Genomic DNA, 20,822 nt, shown 5'->3' on the forward strand with positions numbered 1-20,822 from the left:
CACAAATATAGAGCTCTATATGAAGTTTTTTTTTTTTTTTTTGCTGGCGAGCTTCTTTTAATTTAATTTTATTTTTTACCAAGGACCCTGAAAGGATTCCTTATGACCTAAATGTTTTGTTTTTCTTTTCTCTTTGTGGGTTTTCCAGGAAAACTATGACAAAGTGTTGAAACAAAGTTGGATGTGTTTCAGTCCAGTAATTTGTAATAAATAAACTGGTTGATAGTAAACTGCTGTCTGAACCCGAGTAAATTCTGTTCTTTGGTTACACTTCCATTATTATTTTTGAGATACTTGCATTTACTTTATTTATATGCATATTAAAATCTACCTTTTCTAAATACATTTCACTCAAATATCTAAACTTACTCCAATCTGCCTTATTAAAGTTTAATCTCTCCCCACTCTTTTTATACTCATTTCCAATTATTCCTACCCTTATAATTATAGGATAATGATCACTTCCTACTGTATTTCTTTATCAGTCTTGTGAAGTCTCCGAGAGAAGGTGAAGTCCTTCCCACTTCCTGCGTCACACGCACCTGTGTCCAATTAAATTAGCTGTTAATTGAAAAGAGGTGGGAGAGGAGCAGGAGTTCCTCAGACACAGACAGCAGAACAGACAGTCGCGGCACCACAAACATTCTCACAAAAAGGGTAAGTTTTTATTTAATGTAAAATGTGATGTTTGGAATAGAAGCGGGTTTAATGTGCAACTTTACCATTCAATGGGTGAGTTAATGTAACTTTGAAAGCAGAAAACTTTCGAATTTGTAACTGTGGAAACACCTGTTTGCTCCACGATACCTTGCTACCAAGTGGGCTGGTTAGCACATCCAGGGTAGCCCGCCAGCTGCTCACTTGGTAGCAAGCTACCCTGGATGTGACACATAACTGTTATGCTTAACAAATACTTACAGTATGTTTGTTGATGACAATTAAAAATTGTTGGAGGTTGGTGCCTTCTTAGATGATATCATATTTTCAAGTTCGATTGAAGAACATGAGGTGAGGTTAACGAGGGTCCTCCAACGCATTGCTAATTTTGGTCTCAAATTTTGGTCCCTTCTAAATGCTAATTCTTTCAGACTTCTGTGAAATATTTGAAGTATATCTGCACAGGGGATAATAGAACCTGATCCAGCTGCTGTACAAGAATGGCTACATTAAACAATTCTGTCAATTAAAAATTGATTTAATTTGTCATTGATTGATCAAATTCTTTTTCAAGAATGTCTCCCTATAGATGCCCCATCTGCCATCGGCTAACCGTCAAACTGGCTCGGCATCTGAAAACGGCTCATGGTGTTGAGAACTTGGAGAGGAGAATCCTAGTCGACTACGGGACAGGGCGCGTTAACATCAGGGAACAGCCTTGTCCCGTAGAGGGGTGCGGCTATGCCGCATCCCGACTTGACATCCACCTCCCCTCAAAGCCCACTCCCAGGTGAGACTTGTGGATTCAAGTTGGCCCACTATGCAGCTGAAGGACTTGAACCACAACTTCAAGCGGTGGATCAGGCTCTTGGAGCAGGTATGTAAAAATCGATGACCACATTCAATGACCTACCTGTGTTCTCCTTTCCTGCAGGACTGACCTGCTTCTGGTATTGACTCCTTCCCTTCCGGTAGTCTGGCTGCCATTCCCCGCTGGTTGAGTGGCTGACATCCGGGAGCGGTGGGTCCTGCTGGGGAATGGTCCCGGCAGGACCCGCCGCTCCCTGATGGAGGCGGTATCCCAGCGGGCGTGAGCGCTGGGAGACGGTAGCCATTAGGGAGCCGAGGGTCCTGCTGGGGAATGGTCCCCGCAGGACCCGCCTCTCCCTGTTGGCGGCCGTCTCCCAGCGAAGAATGGCAGCCAGACTACCAGAAGGGAACGAGTCAATACCAGAAGTGGTTCAGAAACTACCACCAGGGTGACTGAGAGCTTGGAGCCCTGGGAGGTACCCACAGAGCCATCGGTCCAGGATGGACCTGCCTCTGCTTCAGAGCCCGCCGTCCAGGAGGGACCTGCCTCTGCTTCAGAGCCCGCCGTCCAGGAGGGACCTGCCTCTGCTTCAGAGCCCGCCGTCCAGGAGGGACCTGCCTCTGCTTCAGAGCCCGCCGTCCAGGAGGGACCTGCCTCTGCTTCAGAGCCCGCCGTCCAGGAGGGACCTGCCGCTGCCCCAGAGCCCGCCGTCCAGGAGGGACCTGCCTCTGCTCCAGAGCCCGCCGTCCAGGAGGGACCTGCCTCTGCTTCAGAGCCCGCCGTCCAGGAGGGACCTGCCTCTGCTTCAGAGCCCGCCGTCCAGGAGGGACCTGCCGCAAAACTCATGTCCCCTCCTCCTGTCCGATGACTGCAGTCCGTTAGAACTTTTTTTGTCCAGCGTCGATGACGACGGTAGACAGTAGAGGAGGCGGACGAGCAACTTGAAGTTCTACTTTAAGGAAGTAGAACTTCCTTGAACTTTGTACGAGTGGCTTTTGTAACCATTTGTTTTTGTTTTTGTTATCATGTGAATTTCCTCTGCCCTTTTCTATTCCACTTATTAGGTTTGAAGTCTTTTTTTTTTTTTTTTTTTTTTTTTACGTTTTGCACGTTATTTTCTTTAATATTTTGCACGTTATTATAGTCCATCGAGTCTTTGTGCGTTTTATTTTTCATACAAGTACTTGCATTTCCTTTTTTGCACTTTTATTATTTTGAGTCTTTTGTGTTTTTGTTAATACATGTACTTACCATGTCCTTTTTTTGCACTTTATTTATAAATAAAAAATGTGTCAAAATCAAAACTCTTATCATTTAAAATGGCAACAAACCTGTAGCATTGTGTCGTGTTGGGTAAGTGGCATTCCTCTCCAGCAGGTCTGTGGTGGGGACACATCGGCGTCGTTTCGTGCTGTGGAAATCGCGGCAATGTCCCAGCAGGCGTCGGTGCTCGTGTACAGCTGTCTGCCAAAGAGTCTCAAAGTAAACTAAGTGCCTTCCTTCCTTTCCAAGACTTTTTTTTTGTACATGAAGGGTTCTCTACTCTTCAGCATGTGGACCTCAAACCGGGGACTCCCTGCCGGCAGTGGCGGAGCTAGACTTTTAAAGTTGGGGGGGCCAGGACTACCTCTGGGGGGGCAAATTTTAAATGTGTGTGTGCACATATATATAATTTAAAAAAATAACTGAATATTTGGTTAGTTTTTAAGCCCCTCTTTCATTTGACATGTTATAATTAACACCTTTGACTGGCGCACATGGAGACATGATACGCAGAGTTGATCGCAGAGGAAACTAAAATCAATCAAATAAAAGATCCTTTCTGAATATCATCTCATGGACACTGAACTAAATGCGTCTTTCTGACCGGGAGCTGACAGCATGTTGAAGAGTTATGGACACCTTGGTTAGGAAGCTCTGTTTGGACAGGTAACAATATTTCGGGTCGGACCAGAATTATTAGCCTGATGGTGGTTCGGTCTTCTGATGAGTTTACATTTAATGAGTTTGGAGCACACAGAGAAAACCTAAAGAGAATGTGATCTACTTATTGTAGTTCAAGTAGAGGAATAACAGCTGACTGTTGAGAGAGGAAAGAAATTAAAGTGCAGATCCGTTGGGCAGAAACAAGCGCAGAGCGCTGGGCAATAAATGCGCGTAAATGCTCCAATTAATCACACATGAGATGACAAACGCCAAATATACAATATATAGTTACACTGCTTACGTTAATGGTGTTTTAAAAACAAAACCAGTAAAAACTTAACCTAGTTAATATGCCAGATTCCCTCCTGACCTCATCTTGATGAGAACAGAGAGCAGTTCGCTGGTTTCTGTCCAGACTGTGATCAGCTGACCACTTGGTGCGCAGACAGTTTCATCTTTACGCACAGAGAACATCGTGGAGCTCATTATTAATCAGACTAAGAACAACATCAGTCAGAGGATCATCTCTGATCTGGACGATTTAACGGACCAGAGACTTTGGAGCTCCTAGCTCAGCTGATCCGCTTCTGCTGGTTTTTCTCCCGCAGAGGGAAGTGATGCGGGATCAGGAAACGATCAGAGTTCTGCCGTCTTCTAATCACGTCATTTCGTGAAATGTTACCTGATTTCAAAAACGTCCTAGCAGAGAAATAATAAATGGGGGGGCCAATCAGATGACAGGGGGGCACTGGCCCCCCTGGCCCCGCCTCTGGCTACGCCACTGGGGGGGGGGGGGACATGTCCCCCGAAATATTGGAGAGAGACAGAGACACATTCGTCCCCCCCAATAATTTCACCTCAGTTGCGAAGAATTTTAAATTCTTCCACTCGCATGCTTTTATTTTGAAGGCGCACAACAACGTATTCAGCAGAGCGCTTCCTCCCCCCCCCCCTCTGAACGGCTCAGAGTAAATGCAGCAGCAGACGGAGTCAGAAACTCCGTTTGAATGAGGAAAACTGTCTGTCAGGAATGTTGCCATGATTATCGCTCGTTTATAACATCTTATTGTCAGTTTACTTTTATATATAGAACTAAATCTTTTTGGTTAAGCGGTTTAATTCTGGAATAGTCACATGTTCAAAATGTTACTGCTTAAAAGTTAGCTAGTCTAGTCACAATGATTTAGAATGAGACTGAAACAGCAGCAAAATTAGCCTTTTTATTATTTAAAGTGAGCAACACCTGATCATACTCGACCACTTAACATGTATTTATATTGTATTATATTATATTATTTAGATATTTAGGAGAACAGCAGAGCTAGAATGATGTTGAAGAAAGCTGATGAAGCTCTGGCGAGGTCTTCATTTAGTTTATTGAAATATGTATTAACTGTTTTTAATTTTTAAATAAACTAAACTATTTTATTATGAGAGGAGCAGGTCAGGGAAGACATAGGAGAGCCAGGTGGAGTTTCAGAGTGAAGATATAAAAAATATATTAATTACAATAAACCAGAAAGGAGAACAGATGAAGGCTGATGTCAAGTTGATTTCTTTCAATGTTTCAATTTTTGTTTTCATTATTTCCACACTATAAGGGTAATGGTTAGGAGACGATAAGAAAAGTGCTGGAGGAGAGGTTTAAAAATTAATTTGTGAAAATTTTGCTACACATTAAATAGAGTTGAGATGTATAATAATGTATACATCTGAAAATGAAGTTGTTTAAATTCTCATTCTGTATGATCATACTTTTATATTTAGTTCACATTCTGACACTGTACATTACTGTAGTGTCTGTTGTAAATCCATGAATCCATGCAGGAACATCAGGCTGCAGAGAGTCAGAGGGAGCAGAGACAGAAACACGTATCCGTAGATATTTTAGTTAAATGTTTGCGGCTGAAAATGACAGGAAAAAAAACATTTTGGTTTTTTGAATCAGCTTTTATGGATCATGTTTGGTAAGTTACTGAATGCAGAGCTGGAAAGTGAGACTGAGTTAACAGTGAGGAGCTAAAGGTCTGTTAGACGTGAAAAGTATCATTTTAATTTATTTTGTAGATCAAACTGTTGCACTGATGTAGAGAGATGTTCAAGAAGAACAAAACTTGTTTTTTAGATTTTATTTTTGTTGGTCAAACTGCTGTATTGAGTTTAAAACTGTCGAGTCCTATTTTAGCTGTTTTCTACTTTGGTTTTAGAAAGAGGTAGAACCAGTTCAATTACCAGTCAATTTATATCAATGCATTTTGACCAATAATCAAATGTCTTTTGACCAATAAGATATATCAGAATCCGGTAGCCTGTCTGTGCTACCAGAGTATTTATCTTTCTAGTTGTGAGGAACATTCTAAAGCAGGGTGTCAAACTCCAGTCCTCGAGGGCCGGTGTCCTGCAACTTTTAGAAGTGCCTCTGCTGCACCACACCTGAATAGAATAATTAGGTCATTAGCAAGGCTCTGGAGAACTGAGGAGGTAATTAACCCATTTGATTCAGGTGTTTTGTACCTGTGGCACATCTAAAAACTGCAGGACAGCGGCCCTTCAGGACTGGAGTTTGACACCCCTGTTCTAAAGTGAGTGTTCATCCTGGAATGATGGTCATTAAACTATGCATAACTTTAATCCAATTATTGGATTGTAGAATATTTGTTACTGAAACAAGGGGTCAAATTAGAGTAACGCATTACTGATGTGATGATGGAATAATTGTTTGACATTTCAAATCTTTTTTCACGTTCCTGTCAATCCAAACAAACATGCAGTCAGTTTCTAGAGCAGTGTTTCTCAACCCTGGTCCTCAGCGCCCCCTGTCCTGCATGTCTTAGGTATTTCCCTTCTGCCACACACCTGAATTGTATCTCTGGGTGATTAACAGGCTTCTGCACCACTTGATGGTCATGCAATCATTTGAATCAGCTGTTCTGGAATAGAGGTACATCTAAAACATGCAGAGCAGGGGCATTGAGGACCAGGGTTGAGAAACACTGTTCTAGAGTTTCTGACTCAGAACCTTTCATTCAGTGAAATGGACCTTACCAAGCTCCGCCAGAAACGCCCCTCGAAAGTCCCACGTGACTTCATGTCTCACATTAACAGCCTCGCAGAGCTAATAGCTTCTATGGAGGAAGGTGGGAGGTTCCGTCTGAGCAGGTGGAATCTAAGTAGCTGATTGATGGTTAAAAAGTTGAAATCAAGAACTGAAAAGGAGAAGATGAAGATAAAGAGTTAAGAATACCTCGGACTTCTGGAAGTCGGCGTCGGGGGAATGTTCAAGACTCTATCGGGAAATCCCGAGGACTGGTGAACGAACTTTGGACGAAGACTACGGCGGGTAGACACAGCTGTGCTGTGAGTGGACCAGAGTGGGGAAATGGTGAAAGAGACGGGAGTTCTGAAACATCGAATAGTGAAAGGATGAGTTCAAAAAGAGGAAATTCTTCAGCGACGGCAGGTGGAGAAAAGAAGGCAAGAGTAGTGAAAAGCTGGGATGAGTCTGAAGAGGAAATGGAGAGGTAAGTGAGAGAGTTCAAAGTGATTGTTGGAGTTAATGAGGAGATCAGTCCAGTTAAACTTTCTATGAGAGGCTCCAAGGGACAAAACCTACAAACTCTCTTTCACTGTGCGGTTTATGTTTGATTCATGTTTCTCTCCTGCGGCTTTAAAAATGTAAAACTTTGTGTTGATTTGCTAAAGGAAATCATATATCTGAAAATAAATTAATATGTGGGTAAAAAAATTCTGTAAACCACAAATGTTCTACCTTTATCAAAATTGCTGACATTTGACATGCAAAAAATCTTTCGGATTACATAAGCAATAATTCTTTCACTTCAGGATGACGCAGGGACACCTATAAGACCAATTTTAACTGAGGTTGTACGTATGTGCTTTACAGGATTTTTTTGCCTACACAATATATAAAAAAAATTTCAAATGCATAATGTCGTTTTGCAAATAAATTAACACAAAGTTTTAGCCTCTTATAGCCGCCGGAGAGAAACTTGACGTGTGAATCAAATATTAACCGGAAATCCACTTTTATTTTGAAAAGAGAGCGCCATAACTTGTGCTGTCGCGCACATTAAAATCAAGTGCAGGCTGGCTTTACTGCCATTTCCGAAGTGGCGGCTAGCTTTTTCCCACTGATAGATGGGGTTTCTGATGCTGGCTGTCGGCTTCAAAACACTTCTGATATTGCTGACATTACTGTAGGAGCGCTAACGATGTCATTCTGTGAGTCGCTGCCGCTCAGCTATTTTCCTGTCCGCGAAAACCCGCCTACTCTGCCTGGGGTCCAATCAGAAACTGAAATTTTAAGTTAACTTCCGTTGCAATCAAACGATAGTGAATGAAAGAGAGTTTGATAGTGAATGAAAGAGAGTTTGATAGTGAATGAAAGAGAGTTTGATAGTGAATGAAAGAGAGTTTGTAGGTTTTGTCCCTTGGGGCCTCTCATAACTTTCCACGATTCTGAAGAATCAAGTGGGGGATATCACTAATGCAAAAGTACTAAGAGATGGAAACTTAATGGTAAGTTGTAATACAGAGGAACAAAAAGACAGAGCATGTAGGATGAGAGAAATGGGAAAATATAGAGTGTGGTACCAGAAGGAAGTAAATGGAGGAAGGGAGTGATTTGGGGGATCCCAGTGGAGGTGTCAGATGAGGAAATCAAATCTCAAAGGAGGAAAAATAAAAAATGTAAGAAGGCTTCAGACCTTTAAAAATGGAGAAAAAACCAACAGTGAAAGTATCCTGATAGAGTTTGATGAAGAAAAACTCCCAGAAAAAGTCTATTTAGGATATTTGTCCTACAATGTAAGAGAGTATGTCCCACGACCAATTAGATGTTTTAAATGTCAAATAGTTTTGGATGGATTATAAACGATGAGATAAGTAAGATGGGAATAAATCATTATTTAATTAGTCCTGTGGTGAGTATTCCCGATACTCCATCTTGGTTAAGTGGAAAACCTGAATTTGATTTAAGCTTATTGGAAAAAGGCAGAGAAATAGAAAAAAAAGAGGTGGAAAGGTATAAAAATAAAGAATATGCTGAGTATTTACAAGTATATACAGATGCTTCTAAAATAATAAATGAAAAAATTGGAATAGCATTTATAATTCCGGACTTGCATATTATGAAAAATAAAAGAATAACAGACAGATTGACAGTTTATACAGGTGAGCTAATGGCTATATTAATGCCTCTAGAATAGAGTGAGGAAACGAGACAAGATATCATATTGAATATTAATTAATTTTTAGAATTAAAAAATATGGGTCCAGGGTTAAGTTAATTTGGATTCCTGCTCATATTGGAATAGTAGGATGAGTTGGCGGATAAATTTGCTAAGAGTGCAACAAAAAGGGATAGTGTTGAGGTAAATATCAAAATAAGCAGAAATGAGGTCAAAAGTATAAGTAAAATATATATTAAAAAGAAATGGCAGGAACTATGGGATAGAGAAGAAAAGGCAAGATTTTATTATAGCATTCAAAAAAAAGTAGGGGAATGTAGGGAAGGTAATAGGAATAAAAAGAGGATATTATATCCAGATTAAGGTTTGGGCATATACTGTGCATAACTTTAATCTGATTATTGGATTATTTGTTTTTTAGCAAGTATTTTACTGAAACAAGTATTTTGTTTCAGTAAAATACTTGTTACTGAAACAAGGGTCAGATTGAGTAACACATTCCTGACGTGTTGATGGCATAATTTTTGACATTTCTGCTCAAGCTATTTACTGATCTTCCAGGTTGCCGATATGCGTCCCCCCCAAAGACAGATGCGTTCCTACGCCTTTGGGTAGCACTATCACTATTCACAGCTACTTTATCTGTTGTCTTAAAATTATAATGAAGCCACAGAGAAATAACAGAATGATAACACTTCTTTTCAGATTCCAGTGCAAGCGCAGCTTCAACCTCTGCACAGAGTCCTTTCCTTTGCAGACAGTGCTGAAGACGGTAAGAACAGATTGCATCCAAAAAACTTTTTTTTTTACTCTGAGTAGTTTGATTTATTAAAAGCATTTCCACACTGTCTTTCAAATATTTAGTAAATAATGTGGCTACTATTTGGAACACATTTTACAAATTTGTAATTGAATTTTTTATTTTCGTATTATTGGGAACCTAATTCCAGGTGTTTTCATACCTTAATGCAGCTTCCTCAGCTCAGCCACCCTTTCATGTGCCCTTGATTCAACATGATCATGACATGAACAGCTGGAACTGTTCTCAGCATCAGAAACTGTGGATGAGGACAGAGCTGCAAGATCTTGGGCTGTGGCCTGGGTCTCGTCCTGTGCGAAATGTTGGAAATGCAATTTCCCTCTGGCGTCATCCTCCACAGCCTGAGCTCATAGACACAGTGGCTGAGCTCCTGCCGCCCAACTTTTTTCAGCTTCACCCATTCTTTATTTGGAAACCTGAAAATGAAATGATGTCAAGGCTGAAAAATAACTACAACCTCCCATGTCTTCATGGATGTCCTCAACCACAAGTTGTTTCCGCTGGTGTGGGCCGACCTCGGGGGATTGTTGGGACCAGTGGGCAATATGACATCCTGTCCTCTAGACTTTGCTGTAAGTCTTGTCGGAAGACCTGGTTTGCTGACAGTCCTCGTTGGCTGGAGAAGCTGCCCAGAAGATTCACCAACTTGCTGCTAGATATTATTTTAAAATTCTTGAGTTATGTAGATCTTATACTTGGTCAAAATGGCTCCAGTTTAAACCACAACTGAGCAAAATCTTGCTGTTATACAGCAGTTATTGGGATCATAAGAGTTACGACATATTTTAAATATGTTTTAGTTAAATAAAATAAGTCTTACTCAAAACCAGTCAAAGTGGAATATTTTTAATATGCTGATTTTTTGATGCACAAGTCAGAATTTGAGATAAAAAAAAACAAAAGTTCTTATAACAGCAAACATACTATAAATGGAAAAACACAAATAGTAAAAACTTAACAGTATAACAGTTTAAATCTAGTTTAGTAATAAATATCTATTGTTGCTGCAGGTTGAACCAGACTATTAGTTATAGAAATTGAACGATAAGAGTAAAGACATCAATACATTTATTCATTTATTTGTACTTAAAAGATCAAAAATAAATAAAATGGACCTGTTTCCTAAAAACATCAGTGATGGATATTTTATGCGCGCCAAAACTTAAGCGGTTAAAAACAGACAAATATTTACATGAGGCCCAATTTACTGGTTAGAAAAAAACAACATTAAAACCATGTTTATGTAAAAACTTGGATCTACTTGTTGGAACTCGCCGTCCCTATGATGCAGTCGTTCACCTGGAAAAACGGCAAAACAAAAATTAAAAAGAGCTTTTATGGCAGAACATGAGGCCCATGTCGCGGCACGGAGGACCGCCAGGCGCATGATGGTTACGTGCCTCTTAACGTTTTGAAGCACGTCACTGAGGAGCGCACTGGCCAACTCCGAGTGGAACTTGGAGGAGAGGTGGATGTCAAGGCGGGATGCGGCATAGCTGCACCCCTCTACGGGACAGGGCTGTCCCCTGATGTTAACGCGCCCTGACCCGTAGTTGACGAGGATCCGCCTCTCCAAGTTCTCCACACCATGAGCCGTTTTTAGATGGCGAGCCAGTTTTGATGCAAGGTGTTTGCAGATGGGGCATCTTGGAGAATTAAGTTTTGAATGAAAAGTAGTTTGAACATGAATATTGTATAGTATCAAAAGAAAATCTACAAAACAATTACCACTTTGCATTAAAATCCAAACAGTCAAAAACAACATAACGTTAATTATGTAAATATTAAATATTTAGCACAGATAGGATTTAAATATAATTACTAGATCATGTCAAATCTTTTTTCACGTTCCTGTCAATCCAAACAAACATGCAGTCAGTTTCTAGAGTTTCACTCAGAACCTTTAAGTGTAATGTAGCTCAAGTGTGTCGTCGATGTCCCAGGTCGTCAGCAACGGCACAGCAGGAGTCGCGGCACTGAGGACAGCCAGGCGCATGATGGTTACCTCTTAACGTTTTGAAGCACGTCACTGAGGAGCGCACTGGCCAACTCCGAGTGGAACTTGGAGGAGAGGTGGACGTCAAGTCGGGATGCGGCATAGCCGCACCCCTCTACGGGACAGGGCTGTCCCCTGATGTTAACTCGCCCTGACCCGTAGTTGACAAGGATCCGCCTCTCCTCCAAGTTCCTGACACCATGCTCCATCCTTAGATGCCCCGCCAGTTTTGATGTTCGGTGTTGGCAGATGGGGCATCTTGGAGACATTCTTGAAAAAGAATTTGATCAATCAATGACAAATGAAATCAATTTTTAATTGACAGAATTGTTTAATGTAGCCATTCTTTTACAGCAGCTGGATCAGGTTCTATTATCCCCTGTGCAGATATACTTCAAATACTTCACAGAAGTCTGAAAGAATTTGCATTTAGAAGGGGACAGTTTGAGACCAAAATTAGCAATGCGTTGGAGGACCCTCATTAACCTCACCTCATGTTCTTCAACCCAGCTTGAAAATATATCATCTAAGAAGGCAACAACCTCCAACAATTTTTAATTGTTATCAACAAACATACTGTAAGTATTTAAGCATAACAGTTATGTGTCACATCCATGGTAGCTTGCTACCAACCGAGCAGCTGGCAGGCTACCCTGGATGTGCTAACTAGCCCACTTGGTAGCAAGCTATCGTGGAGCAAACAGGTGTTTCCACAGTTACAAATTCGAAGGTTTTCTGCTTTCAAAGTTACATTAACTCGCCCATTGAAAGGGAGAGGAAGGGGAAGAGTGAGGCCGATCCCAGAGTCGTGAGTTCGATCCTACCAGTCGCCATACTATGTTTTAGTGAAAAGATTTCGCACAATCAATGTTTAAGTGTTATGAAGTAATGACTGTTTGTTTGTTTTTTTTGTATCTTAAACATTTTAAATGCTTTTTTGTACAGATGGTGTAGTACTGTAAAGTATAACACAACACTTTGTAATAAAAGGCTTTTGTTTTAAAACTGATGAATTCCTTAATTTTTTATATTCTACCAATATAGTCAAATTGATGTTACATTATACTGTATGCTATATACAGTATATTTTAATGTCCGTAATCATACCCAGTGCTTATTTTCATTTTTCACAGCTAAACAATGACTGAAACCAAAATATTATTTAAAGTGTCTTTCCTTAAGTACTTTTTTAGTGAAGTGAAATTATGACCAATAATTCAGAATTGGAAGCAGCTAACATTTACTCACAGTAAAAGACCATAGACCTTATCGATTTCAAAGAACCAAATATTTATTCATCAACAATTAAGACGGTGAATTAAACATTTTTAGTTAGTCCAAAAACATTGTAGCATTTGGATGCAACACATTTCCATTGAAGTCTCCCATTTATTTCTTCAACCAAGAAATGTGTGGTTTGCTGAAGGGCTTGAAACCTTTTACACTATGGTTTGTTGAATTACTTGGTGTACACAATGACATCAGTCAACCCAAAACAAAATAAATATCACTCTGTGAACTAAATAAAAAACTATATGAAACAGTTTGTGAAGTTATTTAAAGTAAAGTAAATTTATTTTTTTCTTTTTAATTTGTTCCAGTCACTGCTGGAACACATTCAGCTCACTGGGAGGTGAAAGTGAGACTTTCATTAGAGGGACAGTAAATTTGCCCCCTATATTGGCTGTGTCCTGTTTCAGCTATTCTAAACTGCCCACATTTTTTGCATGTGTTGTGCAAAATTTGCGCGTCAGTTTTCGAGGTTCTCTACCAGGTTGAGGAGGGGCCACAGCAGAGTCCAGAGCAGGGGCCACAGCAGAGTCCAGAGCAGGGGCCACAGCATAAGCATGTGGAGGAGGGGTGGGTGGAGAGGCTCCACAAACTCTGTTGCTGTTGGGTAGTGAGGATAACGGATCCCTGTGGTGCCACTGGAGTAATTGCCACTAGCTGAGGCCTTTTGGGTGGGGCAGGGAGAAGCTGCCGCTGTCCTGATGGATTTGTCCCATCAGTGAATTGTAGCTTTTTTTTATTTTGACTGCCCCACAGTGTTGGATGGTAGCCTGTACGAATGCAGTGGCCCTGAATGTGGTACGCCGTAATGCGGACGTATATTTGCAGGCAGAAGTGGGTCAGCAGCAACAGAAAAGCGGCTGGGAAGGTTTAACCCTTGAAGTACCACAGCGGTTTCTTGCTTTTTGACCCTTCTGTTATGCCACTGAACCAGGGTGGTGTAGCTCACATCCACTAGCTGCAAGTTTGTCTGCCCCATCACGGCTCCATTTGCCAGAACGAGCTGCCTGATCTTCCTTTACTCTTGAAGGATTAAATCCCACCTGGAGACTGTGCCTGCCCCTCTTTTCTTTGGACTACGACGGATATTGCACAGCCGGACAAAGATGGTCTCCACCAGGCGGCAGCAGTCTGGCCATTGGGCAGATGGGGCTGGAGTGGTTAAAGCATGCCTCTTCACACTCTCAACCCCAGGAGTAAATTCCTGCCTCTTCTTGGGGGACCAAAACCTCCCAGTGTTCAATTTCTCTTGATGCCTTGCAGCAAATACCACCCTCTGTTTATCAAACTCCAGCAGGTTCTGCCACAGAGCAACAATGCAGGAAACTCATCAGTCTGAAAATAAATAGATATTGATTGAAGCTATTCAATTTTATATAACCAATTGTTAATTTAGTAAGAGCTTCTATATGGAAATCCCGATCAATGAATCATAATTTGTATTGACACACGGAGCATAAAATCAGCCAAGAAAATCATTGAGACTTTACTTATTTTATTCACTTTCAGCGCTGAAAGGAGACGCTTTTACCATTACATCCGAGAAGAGTTTCTAAAAAGTCTGTGCAGCGTCTGAGGAGGATGAGGAGGGTAGCTGATTATATGGACTGATAACACTCCCTGAAATCACACCATGTCTCTGTGGCCTGGAAAACGTTTCTTTTTCGTGAGAAATGGACTTTAGTGTCTAACAGAGTCAAACATGTAACTCTTTACTACGGGCCTTTGTCTAACAGCGTGTGACTCTTTCTCGACCTTGGTGAAGCGTCTCAACACGACTCAATGTAAAATGCCACGCCATGGCGGAAAATGCTTCTTAGGGCAAATTTACTGTCCCTCTAATGAAAGTCTCACTGGGAGGTGAGACTTTCACCTCCCAGTGAGCTGAATGTGTTCCAGCTAATTAAAAGAAAAAAATAAATGTTTTCTTTAATTTAAATAACTTCACAAACTCCCTGCGACAGACTGGCGACCTGTCCAGGGTGTACCCGCCTCTCGCCCGAAACGTTGGCTGGAGATGGGCATCAGCACCCCTCCCGACCCCACTGAGGGAAAAAGGGTGCAAGAAATGGATGGATGGATGGACTTCACAAACTGTTTCATATAGTTTTTTATTTAGTTCACAGAGTGATATTTATTTTGTTTTGGGTTGATGTCATTGTGTACACCAAGTAATTCAAATAACCATAGTGTAAAAGGTTTTAAGTTCTTCAGCAAACCACACATTAGGGTTCGGGGGAGTCAACAGCCATTTCGTGGCATTTGAACGGGGAAAGAGGGAGCGTTTTGAGCCATGCGGTGGCATGTGTAGTAACATGCAAAATCCACCGAGTGGAGCTCTTGTCTTACTTTTTGACGATCTGGATTTCGGTGTGGGGCTGCTGGGAGGTTTTGGGTTCAGCCATTGGGGTTTATTTCGGCCATGAGGTGTCATGGTGTTTCCCGGGTCCCGTCAAGTGGGGATTTGGGCTCGGTGGGCTCGTGGGGTTCTACGGGGTGGTTAGGGGAGGGTCCTGGGGCCGTGAGGGAGCATGTTTAGCCATATGGAAACCTTTGGTTATTTTCCAAAGGGTGTATTTGTGGGGTGAACTGATGCGGGTGGGTGTGTGTGTGTGTGAGAGGCCAACCATGGGGGATGTTTTGGCTCTGCGCACGTCGACCTCCAAAGAGCGGAGGAACTGCACTACCGGAGCACAGTGGTGAAAAACGATAGCGCTTTTATTTTTATTTATTTATTTATTTTTCCTGTTGCGGCTCAATTCCACACCCACACGCTGAAGAAGTACCCGTGGTGCTTTTTGCGGCACGCACATGCCAAGAGCAGTAGCAGTACCAACGCTGCTTTTTGCGGTACACGACCACACAGTGGATGCTGTGGTTTAGCGGAGGATGCGGGTAGCTTCGCCGACGCAACCCTGGTATTATTGGGGAGACCCCCCACCGAACACCAAGAATGCGTGGCTGCTGCGATCCACTGCAATTGTGTCGGGTGGAGGGCAACCCACCTAAAACCACATGGCTGCAACAATCCGCTGCAAGCGGGGGCCAAACGTGGCTGCAATCCATTGCGATGCGGGGCAGCTTAAAAGACAAGACTACTGGAGCCACAAGAGGGTCACCTTTGCTCATAGCGCCGCTAGCAGCTGATAGCAAGCGATTTGGAGCAGCGAGGAGCATCATCACCACCAGCAGCTTCCTCTCCACGTCAGAAAATCACCAAACTATAGAAGCCGTCCGTCCGTGCTGGGGGGATGGAGAAAAAAAATGACCCGTTGCTTGTGTAACCCACCTTCCCTTTAACCTCTGGGATCCTCATGTGTATTTCTGGGTTTCCACTATTCTGCTGCTCACTGTTGGTTGTGGCGTCGGTTGTTAATAAAACAATCTGAAATCTCCAACTCAACTATTACTGAACAAGACTATTCTCCCTTTGCTCTTGGACTCCTTTTGAACTACAATTGGTTTTGAAGTATCACTGATTATTATTTCTTTGATTGGTTTGTTTTTTCCTTCTTTGTTTCTTTTGAACAATTTATGTTTGTTTAGTTGTTGCTGTTATTATTATTATTGTCACTATCATTATTTCCACTGCAATAAATGGCAATATAAACAAACCTCTTTGCATCAGCTGCATCAATTATCCACCCAATCATGACTCCATGCCGTACCTTCTTCTGATTCTACAAAGTGGTCAACACTAAATCTTGCAGTCAGACCTGCACATTTAAATAGAGCGTTACACATGGATGGATGGATGGATGGATGGATGGATGGATGGAGAAGGCTCCATTTCGCAGTGGCGAAATGGATGGAGGCTAAAAAGCCACCAAGCTGCAGGAGACACGTGGAATAAATTGCTGCCGCCGAATGGGATGACGCTCTTAGCTGTTCCTGATCATAAATGAGCCTGTAAGTGAGCCGCAAAGCTACATGGGCCACGTTGTGATTGACAATAAGCAGCCAGCTGGCGTCCTTCCTTCCTTCGACCTAATCGAGACCCTCTCTGCTGGACATACGGAATAATTCTGGGGTGCTTCCGAATGTCCGCCTTAACAGGGGCACCAGCGATGAGGAGGGGTCCGGCCGGTTAGAGGAATGTCCGGGGGGGGAAGCAAGCTGTATTTTATTTGTTTGTTCTGTGTTATTTGCTTTTCTGTATTGTTTTTACTTTATGGGTAGTGTCCCTTTAAGAGCAAGGTATGACATCACTTTACGGCAGCGTTCCGACTGCAGTTACTAGGGAAACTCCCGGTATTTAGAGTTCCAGAGCTTTCAGAGGAGATTTGTAGTGTCGTATGTGTTCTAATTTTATGTACTAAGTCGTCGCTAATTCTGTAATGTTTTAGAAACAAAACTTTTCCGTGGCTATTGTGACTTAAAATGACTGTCGAGTTTGTCGTGTTAAATGAAATATTTCATTTTCATCTATGTTCATGAGGTGCTTATTATTTTATGGAGTTATAGTCCTGATAAAAAATCTTAAGTGTTGTTTTAAAATGGAGCTGACTGCTCTTAGTTACTAGGGAAATTCCCGGGCTTTAGAGTTTCATAGCTGCTGCGGAGCAGAGACGTACCAGTCTCTGCACACAAATATAGAGCTCTATATGAAGTTTTTTGTTTTTTTTGCTGGCCACTTATTTTATTTTATTTAAATTTTTACCAAGGACCCTGAATGGATTCCTTATGACCTAAATGTTTTGTTTTTCTTTTATCTTTGTGGGTTTTCCAGGAAAACTATGACAAAGTGTTGAAACAAAGTTGGATGTGTTTCAGTCCAGTAATTTGTAATAAATAAGCTGGTTGATAGTAAACTGCTATCTGAACCCGAGTAAATTCTGTTCTTGGTTACATCCAAAGTAATAGAGAAAATTTGGCGCCCGAACAGGGACTTGAAAGGCATTCATCTCGTCTCTAATATGGTTGAACAAACCATATTTTCCCAGGATAACATCTGATAAAAAAAAAAAAAAAAGAGCTTTGTGAAATATATGACTTTGACCCTGAGTGCATTGTCATTCTTAAGGGTGTCCAGCTACAATTTAACTGATGATGTAAAAAGGGCCATTTCAGCGCTTGATGTTATCAAAGTGCAATTCATTGACAGTCTCCCTGATTCCATTCTGTGCCAGTTTGCCGAAGGTATTACTCCTATGTTGTTGGACTGTGAGTACTCAGTTGTTGACTCAGTATAGGAGGTTGTACAGATCAATGATTACTGTTCCCCTAAATGTGAGTCATTCTGTCAGGAAGTAATACCTCTTGCACGTGCCATTGGTAACATGACAATGAGTTTTCAGGAACAAGTTCACGAGTTGGCCCTAACATATAAAATGGACCCTGCTACAATAAGTCAGGTAGCTGCAAGTCGCATTTGTGGAAAACATGATGAAAAAACATGCTACCAAGTGTGCTGGCTAGCACATCCAGGGGGTGACACATAACTGTTATGCTTAACAAATGCTTGCCGTATGTCTGTTGATAATGTTACGACCCGGCTCGTTGAGCCGCAACAAAAACCAGGGAGACACGGCCTTCTACAAGAAATACGCTCTTTATTGAGCAACACATACAGCCAGTTCCCTCCACCCAGCCTGGTATTGCTGTGCCTATGTCAGAGGTGGGCATTCATAGTAAGCTGTAGAATTGAAGAAAAATAAAACTTCAAAATGTTTTGTTGTTTTCTCAGGGGTCGGTGTACCAGGCCTGGACAAAGTTGACAGCTTGGCTGAGTATCTGGTGGAGCTAAGGAGCAAAACCTCACTGGTGCTGACCAACCAGGAGGTGAGTCACATGCGTTGTTGCTTGCTGCAGACATGCACACACCTTTCACCTCACTTGCATATTGCTGTGTCCTCATGTATAATTGTTTTATTTTCCTGTTTAGGTGAGCTGCATTGTTGCTCTGTGGCAGAACCTGCTGGAGTTTGATGAACAGAGGGTGGTATTTGCTGCAAGGCATCAAGAGAAATTGAACACTGGGAGGTTTTGGTCCCCCAAGAAGAGGCAGGAATTTACTCCTGGGGTTGAGAGTGTGAAGAGGCATGCTTTAACCACTCCAGCCCCATCTGCCCAATGGCCAGACTGCTGCCGCCTGGTGAAGACCATCTTTGTCCGGCTGTGCAATATCCGTCGTAGTCCAAAGAAAAGAGGGGCAGGCACAGTCTCCAGGTGGGATTTAATCCTTCAAGAGTAAAGGAAGATCAGGCAGCTCGTTCTGGCAAATGGAGCCGTGATGGGGCAGACAAACTTGCAGCTAGTGGATGTGAGCTACACCACCCTGGTTCAGTGGCATAACAGAAGGGTCAAAAGGCAAGAAACCGCTGTGGTACTTCAAGGGTTAAACCTTCCCAGCCGCTTTTCTGTTGCTGCTGACCCACTTCTGCCTGCAAATATACGTCCGCATTACGGCGTACCACATTCAGGGCCACTGCATTCGTACAGGCTACCATCCAACACTGTGGGGCAGTCAAAATAAAAAAGAAAGCTACAATTCACTGATGGGACAAATCCATCAGGACAGCGGCAGCTTCTCCCTGCCCCACCCAAAAGGCCTCAGCTAGTGGCAATTACTCCAGTGGCACCACAGGGATCCGTTATCCTCACTACCCAACAGCAACAGAGTTTGTGGAGCCTCTCCACCCCTCCTCCACATGCTTATGCTGTGGCCCCTGCTCTGGACTCTGCTGTGGCCCCTGCTCTGGCCCCTGCTCTGGACTCTGCTGTGGCCCCTGCTCTGGACTCTGCTGTGGCCCCTGCTCTGGACTCTGCTGTGGCCCCTGCTCTGGACTCTGCTGTGGCCCCTGCTCAACCTGGTAGAGAACCTCAAAAACTGACACGCAAAGTTTTGCACAACACATGCAAAAAATGCGGGCAGTTTAGAATAGCTGAAACAGGACACAGCCAATATAGGGGGCAAATTTACTGTCCCTCTAATGAAAGTCTCACTTTCACCTCCCAGTGAGCTGAATTTGTTCCAGCAGTGGCTGGAACAAATAAAAAAAATAAATGTTTTCTTTACTTTAAATAACTTCACAAACTGTTTCATATAGTTTTTATTTAGTTCACAGAGTGATATTTATTTAGTTTTAGGTTGATTGATGTCATTGTGTACACCAAGTAATTCAACAAACCATAGTGTAAAAGGTTTCAAGTCCTTCAGCAAACCACACATTTCTTGGTTGAAGAAAGAAATGGGAGACTTCAATGGAAATGTGTTGCATCCAAATGCTACAATGTTTTTGGACCAACTAAAAATGTTTAATTCACCGTCTTAATTGTTGATGAATAAATATTTGGTTCTTTCAAATCGATGAGGTCTATGGTCTTTTACTGTGAGTAAATGTTAGCTGCTTCCAATTCTGAATTATTGGTAATAATTTTTAGCATACACTAGAAAAAAAATATTATTCACTTCACTCAAAAAGTACTTAAGGAAAGACACTTGAAAGAATATTTTAGTTTCAGTCATTGTTTAGCTGTGAAAAATGAAAATAAGCACTGGGTATGATTACGGACATTAAAATATACTGTATATAGCATACAGTATAATTTAACATCAATTTGACTATATTGGTAGAATAAAAAAAAATTAAGGAATTCATCAGTTTTAAAACGAAAGCCTTTTATTACAAAGTGTTGTGTTTTACTTTACAGTACTACACCATCTGTACAAAAAAGCATTTAAAATGTTTTCAAGATACAAAAAAAACAAACAGTCATTACTTCATAACACTTAAACATTGATTGTGCGAAATCTTTTCACTAAAACATAGTATGGCGACTGGTAGGATCGAACTCACGACTCTGGGATCGGCCTCACTCTTCCCCTTCCTCAACCTTTCAATGGGCGAGTTAATGTAACTTTGAAAGCAGAAAACCTTCGAATTTGTAACTGTGGAAACACCTGTTTGCTCCACGATAGCTTGCCACCAAGTGGGCTGGCTAGCACATCCAGGGTAGCCTGCCAGCTGCTCACTTGGTAGCAAGCTACCCTGGATGTGACACATAACTGTTATGCTTAACAAATACTTACAGTATGTTTGTTGATAACAATTAAAAATTGTTGGAGGTTGTTGCCTTCTTAGATGATATATTTTCAAGCTGGGTTGAAGA

General features: G+C 41.9%; 1 protein-coding gene and 1 long non-coding RNA gene across 2 annotated transcripts in view; both read left to right on the plus strand.

The window, feature by feature from the left end:
• LOC145553862 (uncharacterized) overlaps nt 1-20,822 on the plus strand; it is a 68,008-nt gene that overhangs the window by 334 nt on the left and 46,852 nt on the right. The window lies entirely within an intron of this gene.
• On the plus strand, nt 1,060-2,499 carry LOC145553816 (uncharacterized). The gene is made up of 2 exons (XM_081612819.1): nt 1,060-1,447; nt 1,592-2,499. The coding sequence occupies exon 2, from the start codon at nt 1,969-1,971 to the stop codon at nt 2,389-2,391; it is 423 nt and encodes a 140-aa protein (XP_081468945.1). The 5' UTR covers nt 1,060-1,447; nt 1,592-1,968; the 3' UTR covers nt 2,392-2,499.

This window comes from Poecilia reticulata, chromosome 11 (genome assembly GCF_904066995.2).
Source record: "Poecilia reticulata chromosome 11, P_reticulata-male-v2, whole genome shotgun sequence".
NCBI classification, from domain to species: domain Eukaryota; kingdom Metazoa; phylum Chordata; class Actinopteri; order Cyprinodontiformes; family Poeciliidae; genus Poecilia; species Poecilia reticulata.